This window comes from Halichoerus grypus, chromosome 2 (genome assembly GCF_964656455.1).
Source record: "Halichoerus grypus chromosome 2, mHalGry1.hap1.1, whole genome shotgun sequence".
In the NCBI taxonomy this organism is placed as follows: domain Eukaryota; kingdom Metazoa; phylum Chordata; class Mammalia; order Carnivora; family Phocidae; genus Halichoerus; species Halichoerus grypus.
Genome location: NC_135713.1, coordinates 105,851,831 through 105,865,489, shown reverse-complemented (window position 1 = coordinate 105,865,489; position 13,659 = coordinate 105,851,831). Strand labels below are relative to the sequence as shown.

Genomic DNA, 13,659 nt, shown 5'->3' with positions numbered 1-13,659 from the left:
TCGGGGCTCTGAATATGTTCCTTTCAAATATTTCTGCTTTTTTTTTTTTTTGCTTCTACTTTACACTTCCCTTTCTGGGCTCCTACTCTTATCATTGCTGTGCTAACTTCACTAAACTTCAGTCCTCAAGTGTTCGTTGAGCTCTGTCTCCCAGGTCTGTTTTCCATGAGAACTCAGCTTCTGTCTTTCTTGTTTGTACGTCAGGCTCACTTGGATTTTAGAAGGTGCTTGATGGCATGCCATCTTAGCCTGTGTTTTCCTGTGCTTTGCTTGTAGGTATCCCTTAGCATAAATTTCTATTTTATCTTCCCCGAGCTGGTTACCTTGACAAATGTATTCTGAGATTCCTTTCCTTTACAGAACACTCATGCTTGGCTCATTCTCTTTGTCTTCCAATCTTTCTCCTCTTCTGGTGTTTAGGCTTTTTATTAGTTTGTATTTCTTAGTTTGATCTCAGGCAGCCTTTAGTGCTCTTACTGTGGCTCAGTTTGCATCCTTTGGCTTTACTCATAAGCCCTTTTGTCATACTCCTCTTAGTACCGTAGGATACTGCTGTACACGCTTGGCACTGCTCTCGTGCATCACTTACCATTGATCAGACAGTGGATGCACAGACTTCAAACTGTCAGCACATTTTGGTGAACCTTGTAGACAAAAGCGTGAATGAATTTAAGGGACTGCTGACAAGTAAAATTCATTATACAGGTGGTTGGTTATATAAGTGAGTGGAGATGGTTTTGTCAACATCCTTGAGGAAGAAATTTAAAAGGATTTAGAGATAAACATTTATCCAGAAAGAATTAGAGAAACTGGTATAAGGTTATGTGTACAAGACTTGTGTAAGTTCTGTATTTAATGATTAAGGAATTTTCACTAGTGCTTTTAATTGTGGTTTTCTTACCTTACTGATTTCAAAGAGTAACTCTGACAAAAAGGATGCAGCACTAATCTACATTAGCCTGATTTTAGCTTTCCAGTACTTCCTTGTCTCAGGGTCTTAGGTACACCGTAGCATTTCTAAGATATCTTGACCTGGAAAAATCCCATAGCATTTCCTTTTAAAGTATTTGTTCTGCCCAGCTGTAAATTTCTATGACTTGAGCAAAACTTAAGACTACAGTTTTTGTTATATGTAATCTGAGTCTATACCTGTGTGCACTTAGACATGCATATATATATTCATTATTTCAGTAAATTTGTGGTTAGGTGTTTGACACTAGATAGACATAATAAAATGGTTACACAAATATATGTAAAATGACACGTGACAGTGGTCTTACAATATTATGGTAACTGACAATGTGGTCAGAAAGGACTTCCTGAGAAAGTGATGTTTGAACCAGAATCATCGTAGGGTAAGTAGACGTTAACCAAGTGATGAAGGGGGAAAGAAAGGACTGTCCCAGGTAATGTGGAGCAAGTACTTTTGTGGGAATGAATGAATCCAGAATAAGGGACTCAGTTTGAATCCTGTTTTCTCCTATGATGATGAGTAACTTTTGAGTTGCATATAATTGTAGTTTGAAACTGATAGTTTTGTGGACAGTTGCGTTCTGAACTTTTTTTTTTTCACCATTACCCCCTTCTAAACCTGTTTTTAGTATACTGCCTTTGAGCTTCATGTCATGAAGCCTAACTCTCAGTTACAGAGATAGCAGTGCTATCTGTAACATTTTCTTAAAGTGATGTGACTTTGAATTTTGTAGTCTCTGTTGCTGCCATCTTTGTGTTTCTGATTTGTGCTGTTTTACGTATATTATTCTGTTGAATCCTTTAATAACCTTATGAGGTAGGACTTACTAACACAGTTTACAGACAAAGAATGTGAGATCTAGAAAAGTTGTCCAAAATAATACAGCTGTAAACATTGGAGCTGGGATTTAAATATAGATCTGACTTCCAGTCGTTTATCCTGCTTGTCTCCCTGTGTACACCAGTTACTCATAAAATGTGATGTTTGTTTATACTTGAGAGCTGTAGTCTATTTCAGATTTAGAAATAGTTCAGCTTTTATATCCTTTATAGGAGATACTATATTTTCATTAATGTAGTCTAAAACTAAATGAAGCTCTTTGGTCACTGCTGAGACATAATTTCATGGTTATGGAATAGAGAGATAACTTTCTCAGTTTCAACTTATAGGGGTTATTGTAGGTGAGACGTACTAACAATTACAGCAATTAAGTTTTGCAATATAGTTTTAGAAACATAAGTAGTTAAGATATGTGAGAACACAGCTTTTTTTTTTTTAGAATAACAAAAAATATTTTACTAAAACATAAGATTTTCAGAAGTTTCTAGACAAGCCATACAAAATGGTCACAAGCTTTTTCTTGAAGGAAGGATTCTACACTTGACAGCAAAGTCATAATGTTATTAGTGAGGACTGTGATGTTTGTTTAATGTTCCCATTTTGGTTCAAACAATCAAGCTTGTCCATCTACAGCATCTAAATGAAGTTAGACTTGGCTAGAGAGCTTATTCTAAGGAGCTGGTTAGCTGCTTTTAACCAATGCAATTAGATCACCTAAAAAGGGGGAAAGGAGCCCATAAAATTAAAATAAAACTACCTCTCCCCCTCAAAAAAAGTAATAAAGAAAAACACGCACAGCCCTGCAGCTAACCCTGACAGCTACCTTCATTCACGTGCTTTATACTCAGACCATGAGGGGGAAATGAATAAAAGCCGAGAAAGGCCACTGCTTTTAAAGGTTTCACAACAATCCAGATAGTACCTCTAGCCTCTGCTCATGCTTTACAACAGTGAATCAGGACAAGACATAGATTTGCTAATGTGCGTTTAATCACCAAAGGACTGAAGATGTCTGGGCTTTTATTCTGTAATGTTTCTAAGACTGTGTCCATTAAATGCAAACAAAAAAGGAAGAAGTCTTGGCAGAACAGGAGAAGTGATGCACACTTGATGATCAGATCAATTTTAAATATTATTCATGGCATATAGCCTAGTCCATGCTCTAGCTGTTTCTATGGCTTGGGCATCGTTGGTCTTCCACTGCTGCGCTGCATCATTTGCTAATGGATCAGCTGGATTGCGAGCACTTAACAAAGCCTGGACCGATAGCAGAACTGTGCGGATCTGCAGTGCTGGGGACCCCTTATCTTTCAAAATATCTAAACATATTCTTCCCAACTTGTCTACATTAAGATGATAAATTTTGGTCATGAAACATACTTCAGGGGCTGCCATGGGGTATTCTTCTCTGGTAGGAATAGTTCAGGCTTAAAAGTCCCTCCCTCAAAGGGGGAATCCTGGGGGCCAGCAAAGACCACATGAAAATAATGGGCGTTGCTCTCATCTGGTTCTGCCTTTAGTGCCAGGAACTGGTTCTGCCAGCAAACCCTGGGTTGCCTTGATAATCCTGCAGGGCAGCCCAGCCATCTTGTCAGATCCCGAGTTCAGCCTCTGGTCCAAACTCTCAAGAACACAGCTTTTGAATCACAAGAATTTGACTGTCATTCCATCTTTCCTACTTGGAAACAAACCAATGATCGGGGATTACCTTTTTTTATCTATTATATGAAAGGATGAAGTTAGAGTAACCCCCAGTCTTGATGAGGCTTTGTGATTCTGAGTCTTTTTTATGATTATGATTTTATAGGATAAGATACGAGGCATTTAGTGCAATAAAGCTCAATTTTACTTTTCAGTGCTGCGTAAATTAACTGTTAATGGATTTGTGGAACCTCATAAGAATATGGAGGTGATGGTAAGTGAAAGCAGTTACTGATTCTTTGTGGCGTTGGGAAAGTGCTTGGTATTTTCCTGAATGTTTTAAAGCTTATTCTTTTTACTTGGCATTCATTTACAAGTTTTTATTAAGTGATCTTTTACCATTTTGTATGTGTTATACTATACTTTTTAGACTTACGGCCTTTTTTTCAGTATATCAAAGCAGCTCCTTCATGAAGGGGAGGAAATAAGCCTAGGACAGTTCTCAAGTGCCATGATACATTGAGAGTGTTATTTATAATTTGAATTGGGGTGAACTTCTTGAATTTGAATGCTATTATTACATTTCTAGGTCCATTGTGGACCTAGATATTTAAAATGATTTTTTTTGTTTGATCATAACATTTATGTGTGCTCTTTGTAGTCAGTTGGATGTATATATACAAGAAGGGCAAGCCCTATTGTTAAGCCCAACATTTGTGATGTATATTCATTGTTTGTATGGCATCATCTACTTTTTCTGTGTACAAGAATATATAGCTGTATATATTTTATCCTGAAACAAAATGAGATTGTATTATATATTTACTCAGATCTGTGTTAGTTTTCACAGTGAGTTTAAGTCAGCTAAAATGTTGCTTTGTATAGGTTGCTTTGGGGGTGTTGAACAGAATTGTGAAAAAAGTACATCTCATTGGGTCTTTGGGTCTGCCCTACCAGATTTGACCAGAGTTACTCTGTTTTAAATCTTTAGTATACTGTGCCTGTCAGTAAGATTTTGATTGCAATCATGATTCTACTGTTAAAAGAATTTAAAAGCTGGTGATATACATCATTATAGTGTGATGGCTATTTTGTTCTATAAAAGTGTTACATGCTTATTTTTTTAAAAGTTAAACACAGAAGGAAAGGAAATAAAAAGTCATTTGAAAACTTGGTATCAAAGATATTGCTAAAATTTGTAAGTATACTTTAAGACATTTTATGCATAGTCTTTCAGATATTCTTTTCTCTCTTCCTCAGTTTTATGTAAATGGGACCCATGCTCTGTTTCTTGACTTGCTTTTTCTTAAATTTATATGTCATTTTTCTCATGGGTATTTTTCTCATGTCAGTAATATATGTTATGTTTTTAATGATTCTATGGTAAATCCATGTGATTACTGTCAGTGAGCTAATTTTTAAAAAGTGATAACATTAATATAGGATTCCTATATTTACCTGCCCAGTTATCCATTGGAGCTAGGATTTAAATACAGTATTTAAGAGACTCATTTACTCATTGAAAAGTAATGATAACTAACAAAAAAAAAAATTCCTAGTTATCCACTGATGGATATATAGGTTGTTTCCAGTTTTTAATTGTTGGTCAGTGATGTTGGAATGAACATTTGGGTATATATGTCATTGTGTACTTTTCTGATGCACTCTTTAGGATAAATTACTAGAAGTGGAAATGGTTGATTCAAGTACAGGCACATTGATAGCATTGATTGATACTGTCAAATTGCCAAAATATGTAAAAAAAAACAGCCATAATTTTAATGCTGATACATTTTAAATATTTATATTTATTGCCATAGTGCCATAAAACACTTCCAGAAACCAATGAGACAGCTTCTCCTAAATTCCTGCACTGTAATGCATTAAGTTGCATAAAGGCAGAGACTATTTCATTCACTGTCCGTCCCAGAGCTTGGAATAGTCTCTGCCAATAGTAAATGCTCAGTAGTTATTTGTAAAATGAATGAATATGTGATAGAGTAGAAACAGTAGGTCAGAAGGCTCAGTAATTATTTTTATATGCAATATGATTCTGAATATCATAAAATTATGTAACTAAAATATTGATTCTGTTCATTGGTGTTTTGTTTTTTTAGTAAAAATGAATTGATTTGAATCACGAATTCCTATAAAGTGGAATAGTGGTTTTCAGTGGAAACTGTCAATGTTCTGTGAGCTTTTGGCTTTCCCTTGAGAGTCTTTCTTCTGTCTACTGAAACTGTATGTCCGCTTTTACTCAGTTATAAATGCTGTTTTGTAGCAGTTAAGGTATATTGACTTGTTGGAAACAAAATAGAATTTTAACAAGTTAAGGGCGGTTTTTTAAGTAACATAAAGGTCTTAAAAATAACATGGAACTTAAAAGATGCTTTAGAAGCGCTGTATGATAATGGTGAGATTTTGGTTTCTGGAGGCAAATAGATTTGGATTTGAATCTTGGCCTTTTCCTGATAGCGTGGCCTCCAGCTGTTTACTTATCTACCCTGATACTCAGTTTCTTTTCTTTTTTTTTTTTGTTTATAATATGAAGATGAAATAATAGTACCTACCTCATTGGATGTTGTGAGGATTAAGGGAGATAATGATTTTTTGTAAATGGTTCAGCTAATTAAAGTGCTCTATAAATGACCATTTAATGGTTAATTTGAGTTATTGTGTAATTATATAACATAAATCATAAACTGTAACTTAGTTTATTTGGCCTGCAGAGTAATTAGCTGTCTATAATTCTATAAATTCTTGATTCTCTTGATCAGCTTACTAAATTTGGTGACTTTTATCATTTGCTACTTTCTTCGGAGAACCCCGATTGATAAACTAGTATTATTTAAAAGAAATAGAGTAAAATTCTTTCTACGTTGTCATTACTTTTTTTTTTTAAGATTTTATTTGACAGATAGAGATACAGTGACAGAGGGAACACAAGCAGGGGGAGTGGGAGAGAGAGAAGCAGGCTTCCCGCAGAGCAGGGAGCCCAATGCGGGGCTCAATCCCAGGATCCTGGGATCATGACCTGAGCCGAAGGCAGATGCTTAACGACTGAGCCACCCAGGCGCCCCTACGTTGTCATTACTTTAAGGGACCATTGGACTACTGTATAAATTTAAAATACATATAGGATCTCAATGATCTTATTCTTCCTATAATGAAACATTTTGCTCTTTCATCATCCTAGGAGTTATTTTTTTGTTAGTTATCATTACTTTTCAGTTATTCTCAACTGTGGTTAAAAAGACTGAAATAGTGTCAAATGTAAGATGATGGAATTGCCAGAAGGATGAAGCAGTGAAATTGTCATCTTTCAGTTTCTTTATTGGGTTGTGCACTGTATTCCATCATCTTTAAGAAGGAATAAAGAAGACTGGAAGCACTATCTATCATTTTATTCTACTTTCAGCTTTTGTTTAACACACTGAGAATTCAGAACTTCATTTTCTGCCCTAATTGGCAGAGAAGAAAATTGACAAGAGGAAGAGGTTTCGTAATTTTTACCTGAATCAGAAGATGGATGCTCTAAGACAGACTGAGAGCAGCATTCTAGGTCCTGATAATGATGGTGAAATTGTCTAAGTGAAATCTGTTTCTGAGTCATCAGATGATGATATCCTAGTTGAATTGTCTCAAACTCAAGAATGGATGAGTGGACAACATATTCCTAAGGACAAAGAGGAAATAATACTATTCTAGTTAGTCATTCATCAGAATGGCCTTCGCCATGTAGTTATTTTGTGCAAAAACTTGGACCATCCTATTTGTTGAAAGAGCATGTGACATCTTTTATACACCAAAGTTTTTTGATCCAAAAAGTCTGTGATGTTTAAATTTTTAAAAATTTTAATTAAGTTGTTTTTCACTATCCCTTTATATCTGTAAAATTTTTATAACGTTTCTTAAAATACGTATTAGCAAATAAGGGTTGTTTAGATTTTTACCAGATCATAATTGATGACACTTGTTTTCTCTTTTATCTGAAGCTAATAAATTTAATACTTGGGCTTAAGAACTTCTACTTTAAATAATTAGTACCATTTATTCATATACCGAGTACTTAATATTCTCAAATACTGTTCCTGGATTCTGGGATAGAGTAATGAACACAGTGAAATTCTGGCTCTTAGGGAGTGTACATTCTAGTGGGAGCAGACAGATAATAGACAAACAGTATGCCAGGGGATTATAAGAGCTGTGAAGAAGAAAATCAGTGAGGAGAATAGAGATTATCTAGTTAAACAGAATGCTTAAATAATGTTTTATTTATTGCAAAGTGATTAAGGTAACTGAAATGAGACATTGAAGAGATGAAATACTGTATTTTCTAATGGAAGATTTGTTAATAGTATTTATTTTATCTCATTTTAACTTTTTAAAATGATGTGATAGATACATTTTAGTATTTTTGAAAAAGTATAAGGGAGCTGTTTACAACAGTAAATTGAGACCTTAAAAAAACTTTTTTTCTAGGGTTTTTTACATGGAATATTTGACCGTCTGAAGCAATTTCTGGAATGCAGTAAGTACTCCTTTGACAGTAGATTTTACTTGTAGAATCCTTATTCATAGCTTGTGCTCTGCTTGTGTATCTGAAAAGGCTAACCTCTTGCATCTTGATCATTAATCCTTTGAGGTTGCATTGGGAGCTCACTTTGTCTTCATACACCTCTCTTGTCCTGAGTATTGCGGAAACTTTTTTTTTTAAATCTGTTTTGTGTCCTGTTTCTTTGTAGATACTTTTACTGCTACTGCTCTTTTCCATGCATATATCCACAGCAGTCATGTATTTAATACTCATTAAATGTAGCTCCTGTGCTACATGCCCCTTAGACTTTGTATAGGTTCTGTCTTTTTTAGTTCATTTTACATGTGGGTATGATATAAATTACCTTAAATGGTACTTTAATTTTGTAAATCCCTTGTATATTAATCTTCACTGGCTTATCTTTAGGGCCTTCTCTCATCCACTACACACAAGAGAATTTAGCATATATATTTGTGTTACATTATACTCATTGTCTGTTTGTTATCCTTTTCCCTGTGATTGTAAGCACCTTTACTCAACATACACACCTACAAACACAGAATACACACGCATGTGCTTGCATGCGCACATACACATGTGTACATCCTGTGTGTGTTTGTGTACATTTACGTACGTGTGTACTTGGGGACTTAATTGTCTGAGAAGATATTTTAGTGTACTCACTTTTAGGGAGTTGTTGATTGTTTCATGTGAGTCATTTTCAGCTTAGTAAAAACATTGTTGAGTCTTTTGCCAGGTACTGTTCTGGGTACTGTACATGCAAAGATGAATAAGACAACTTATATAAAGTAGTTTACTTTTATGAAAATGGTCATTTTCTCTGGTCACCCTGTGGAGAAGCAAAGGGAAGAATAGGAGTCCTCCCAGGAGAGGAGAATGTTGTAAATGATGAGATGATTCAGAAGAGTATGATTATAGGGAGTAGTTGATGGACTGGTGGACACTATTCTGAATATACAAAATTAATTAATTATGCCAGGGAAATTTTCTGAAGAAAATGGTCAGAAAATGCAGGAAAAATAATGAGTATGTTACTCTTTGAATGCTTTGTTTTTACCTATTTTGCTTGTAAATTTCAACTCTGACTAATTTAGATTTTGAAAATGTGATTGGTAATTCATGGATAAAATTGCTACTTCCCTTTTACTTTAACATGAGCTCAGTTTGTATTTTAGGATTAATTTTGTGAAACATGGTACTGGGGATGACTGTGTCTGTTAAGTACTTGTAAATCTTTTTAAAAACTTGATGATTAATTTTTTAGAGTTGGGAAAGCACAGTAATGAATTTTAATGCAAAACGTACAAAAATATATCTTGACTATTTTTGTGAAAAGTTTTGTCATTGTTTTGATTGTGAATTAATGGAGTATTATAAACTTGTACTAATATTTGAATTGTATTTTTAACAGGTAGAAATATAGGTACAGATAACGTATGTAGAGATAGATTGGAAAAGACCATCATTCTTTTTACTAAAGTGGTAAGTTTTCTTTTTATTTTAAGTATGTTTTCTTAAATAAAATACATGTACTCAGATTTAAGAAGGAGAATGATGTAAGCATACATTCTTTAATGTGAAGTAAGTTATTTTCTGACTATTTATAGCAAAGTTAAAAAAAACTATTTTGAAGTATTTAGCATGCATGTAATAATTAAATTTATATGCCATATATCAGTTATAAGTCACTGTATTGTAAAAAAAAATCCTAATATTAGAGAAGTTCATTCCTCTGAAGTTTCTTATTCTCAAGCCTACTGGATAAAAGCAGAGATAAAGAAGGTACCAGTTGCAGCTGAGCAGGAACTAGGTCATATGTAACAGGCAGTGTAATATCAGGAAGTCACTGTATTCAGAATGACAGATTATCATCGTCAATATGAAACATCTTTTGAATAGAATTATATGGGTGCACTTGTGCTAGGCAATGTGTATAAATTTCTGATAAAACAAAGTTTTATAGAAACTGATTTTTATGAAATTTTGGCCTGGGGATGGTTGAGAGAAGTACATAGAGTTGGGAAGACCTGGTTTGAGGACTGCATTGCACTAAAACCGGTCGTTGAAGAGAGGTGGCAGTATCTAAACTTGTAGCCTATTTTCCCTTTTTTCCTGAAGCTTCATTAATAGGATTAAGGTTGTCTGTTCCCCTGGGAGTAGAAAAAAGGAGTAGAAATGAGCTGTTCTTACGTCTTTGGTTAAGTTGCAGTACCTTTAGTTTCAATTCTCCTTATTTCCCACAGTTAGGTTCTAAATAGCCTCAACAGCAAAAGCCTACCTAATCTTCCAAGAGCCAGCAGGAAATTGACTCAGGTAGTTTAAGTTAAAAACCAAAAAAAACACAAAGCAAAGTAAAATGCCATGATGTGGTTAGTCAGTGGATCTGTGCAGTGTTCATAAATAATTTCATTTATGAAATTCACATTTATAATGTCTGGCTTTATTAAAGCTTTACAAATTGGAACATTTCAAACATATTTGAGTCCCCTTGAGGTCATCCCTTAGCTTCAGGAATTATCAACATATGTTGAAAGTTAGCTGTTTTATCTGTATACTTCCTCTCCCTCCCCTCCTTGCTGGTTTTTAAAAAGCAAATCTCAGATATCCTATTAGTATTATCTATAAATATTTGAATATATATCTTTAAGTGATTAGGGGTTTAAAGTAACCAATCTAACACATTTAAAAAGTAGGAATGACTTTTTATTATCCTCTATTTAGCCAGTTTTTAGATTTTTCTCAATTTTTATTTTTATTTTTTTTTAAAGATTTTATTTATTTATTTGACAGAGAGAGACACAGCGAAAGAGGCAACACAAGCAGAGGGAGTGGGAGAGGGAGAAGCAGGCCTCCTGCAGAGCAGGGAGCCCGATGTGGGGCTCAATCCCAGGACCCTGGGATCATGACCTGAGCCGAAGGCAGGCGCTTAATGACTGAGCCACTCAGGCGCCCCAGATTTTTCTCAATTTTTATAGTTGTTTTGTTGGAATTGGGATTCAGTAGTGTCAGTTCTCTTTTTTTGTTGTTGTTGCTATCTATTTGTCGAGGTAATAGATAATTTCCTTCTAGGGCTTTTCCTGTTTGCATTTGGCTCTCTCCATCCTGTTGTGTTACTTACCATGTTCCTTTGTCTCTATACCTTTCCTCTTCCCATTTCTCTTATAAATTTGTAGTTAGATATAGAGGCTTGATCATATTCAGACTTTATTTTGTGGAGGAGGGCAAGGATGGCAAGAGTACTTTACAAGAGTATTGTGTATTTCGTATTGCATCACATCAGGAGATACAGTGTCTGTCTTCAGTGCTGAGGGAGAGCTAGCCATTATAAAGTTCCTCAGCAGCCTTTCCCTGTTGATTATTTTAGAAGCTATTAATGATCATGCCTACATCTGTTGTTTGATAAGGGGTTACAGAATGATGGCATTCTATTATTTTGTTGGCATTTGTTAGCCAGAATTCTTTTGTAAAGAAGAAATGTACCTCATCAACTGGTAATTGAAATGTAGTTTCACTTTTTGCCTTTATTACTTTTTAAAGTCCTGTCTTTTGTATACACACTTTTTGTTTCATATTTACCCATTGTTACTGAATTAAGTATGAAGTGGGTCTATTTTGGACCCTGGACTAGAAATAATAGAAATTTCTTGTCATGAGATACAATCTGACATTACCCACATTATAGGATGTATCCCATGAAATCAGTTGCACGTGTATTACATGGAAAACTACATATATGTAGATTCTCCACCAAGGTTCAAATCTTGCCAGATGTATATTAGCAAAGTTATAAGATGTACTTATGGATGATTATATTCCTATATGAACTTGGAGAAAATTTAATTTTTTTCTTTATAGCTTTTGGACTTCTTGGATCAGCATCCGTTTTCATTTACTCCTCTAATTCAGAGATCACTGGAATTTTCTGTAAGCTATGTATTTACGGAAGTTGGTGAAGGCGTTACATTCGAACGATTCATTGTTCAATGCATGAATCTTATTAAGATGATTGTTAAAAATTATGCTTATAAGCCATCCAAAAATTTTGAAGGTAATGCCTTACTGGCAGTTTTTTCCCCCATTATTTCAAATGTGAAGTAATTGCTATTTTTATGTATTTGAAATTCATTTACTTAAGTGTGAAAAATAAAATGTTGCTTGGACATGAAATAGAGGTGAGGATTAGAGACTTTAATATGTGAGTGCCAGCTTTAAAAGCCATATAATGCATTTAGTAAACTATCTTTTGTAGCACAATAAAAGGTCAATTGAAGGCTTGGGACTTCAAGAATTAAGTACTCCAATAACCACTGCAGTTCATGTTGTAAGCTGAATTTATTTGTACAATTAAAATTTTTCTCTGACTTCAGTGAGGTTACTTCTAGACATTGGATTGCATTCATGTGCATGTATACCAAGATGAATGAGGAGTTCTTGTAGGAGAGGGAAAGACATACGTATCTAAGTCACTCCCATATGGTGTGATAATACAGCACGGGGATGTACAGGCTGTAGTGGGAGGACAGCTGCAAGACTGATGTGTGTGGTGTGAATAAAGAAATGTCTTTGAAATTTGCCCTTAAGAAAAATGAGAATCTATACACCACTTTATCTTCTCCCCCAAGAGTGTATTTTTAAATTTATTGAAGTTACATAATCCAACTTTGGTAGAATCTTTGTATGATTAACTTGGAAATTTTATTTTTCTAGATAGCAGCCCTGAAACTCTAGAAGCTCATAAGATTAAGATGGCATTCTTCACATATCCCACTTTGACAGAGATATGTAGAAGATTAGTCTCTCATTATTTTCTGCTAACTGAAGAGGAACTGACAATGTGGGAAGAAGACCCAGAAGGCTTTAGTAAGAATCAGTTTTTCAGTTTCGCCTGGCTTTTCTCCTCCTTCCCTAAATACGTATCATCTATTTGAACGATAGGCATAACAACATTGTGTTTTAATATAGCACTTCTGATCTGAGAATCTTGGCTTTTAAAAGGTTGTTACCTGTTAGAACAAATTGAGAAGCAGAAAATGAATGATTTTTTCAAATACATGGAGTTTTCTCCAGAAAGATACCTTTTAAAATTTTTAGATATTCCTATGAACATATGATATATAGTTTAAAACAAAAGTATAAAATAAACTACCTGTCTCTGTTCTCAGGTCAGTTTGTACTTTGTGATTCATTCCATCTTATTTTTTATTAGTAGACATTTCTATTTCAAAAAGAAATTTGGAAAATTACTGAATTGCTGAATAGATCACCTACTTAAATTTTAATTTTAAGGTGAATTTTTTGATGCTTAAAATGTTTTTCTGGGAGATCTTTTTTATCTGTTTGAATTTTAATAATAGAATAAAAGCAAGGTCCTTGCTACAGAAAATCAAGAAATTATGTGTCTAATAAAGTACCTGTGTGTGAATAAAGTACCTGTGTGTGAATAAAGTGCCTGTGTTTTACTTAAGCCGTCCTCAGACATAGGCTAAATTTTAGGCTCTCCTCATCCCTTTGACTGGGTGACTTTGTGTAGTTCTATTCATACGTTTCCTAAGATTTTAAGAATGCCTCAGATATTTTGGAAGACTTGTCTTCGCCCTCTTTTTGTTATTTAAAAATAATTTTAGTTCATTTAGGAAATACAGCATTA

At 34.4% G+C, this 13,659-nt stretch overlaps 1 protein-coding gene and 1 pseudogene across 1 annotated transcript in view; one reads left to right on the top strand and one right to left on the bottom strand.

The window, feature by feature from the left end:
• The window catches only part of IPO11 (importin 11), a 217,116-nt gene that overhangs the window by 51,474 nt on the left and 151,983 nt on the right, over positions 1-13,659 (top strand). The window contains exons 7-11 of the mRNA XM_036070953.2: positions 3,670-3,728; positions 7,937-7,985; positions 9,424-9,494; positions 11,868-12,060; positions 12,720-12,872. Of these exons, the coding sequence (XP_035926846.1) occupies positions 3,670-3,728; positions 7,937-7,985; positions 9,424-9,494; positions 11,868-12,060; positions 12,720-12,872 (525 nt within the window). The remainder of the gene's footprint in view (positions 1-3,669; positions 3,729-7,936; positions 7,986-9,423; positions 9,495-11,867; positions 12,061-12,719; positions 12,873-13,659) is intronic.
• On the bottom strand, positions 2,747-3,400 carry LOC118522115 (ubiquitin-conjugating enzyme E2 N pseudogene; annotated as a pseudogene).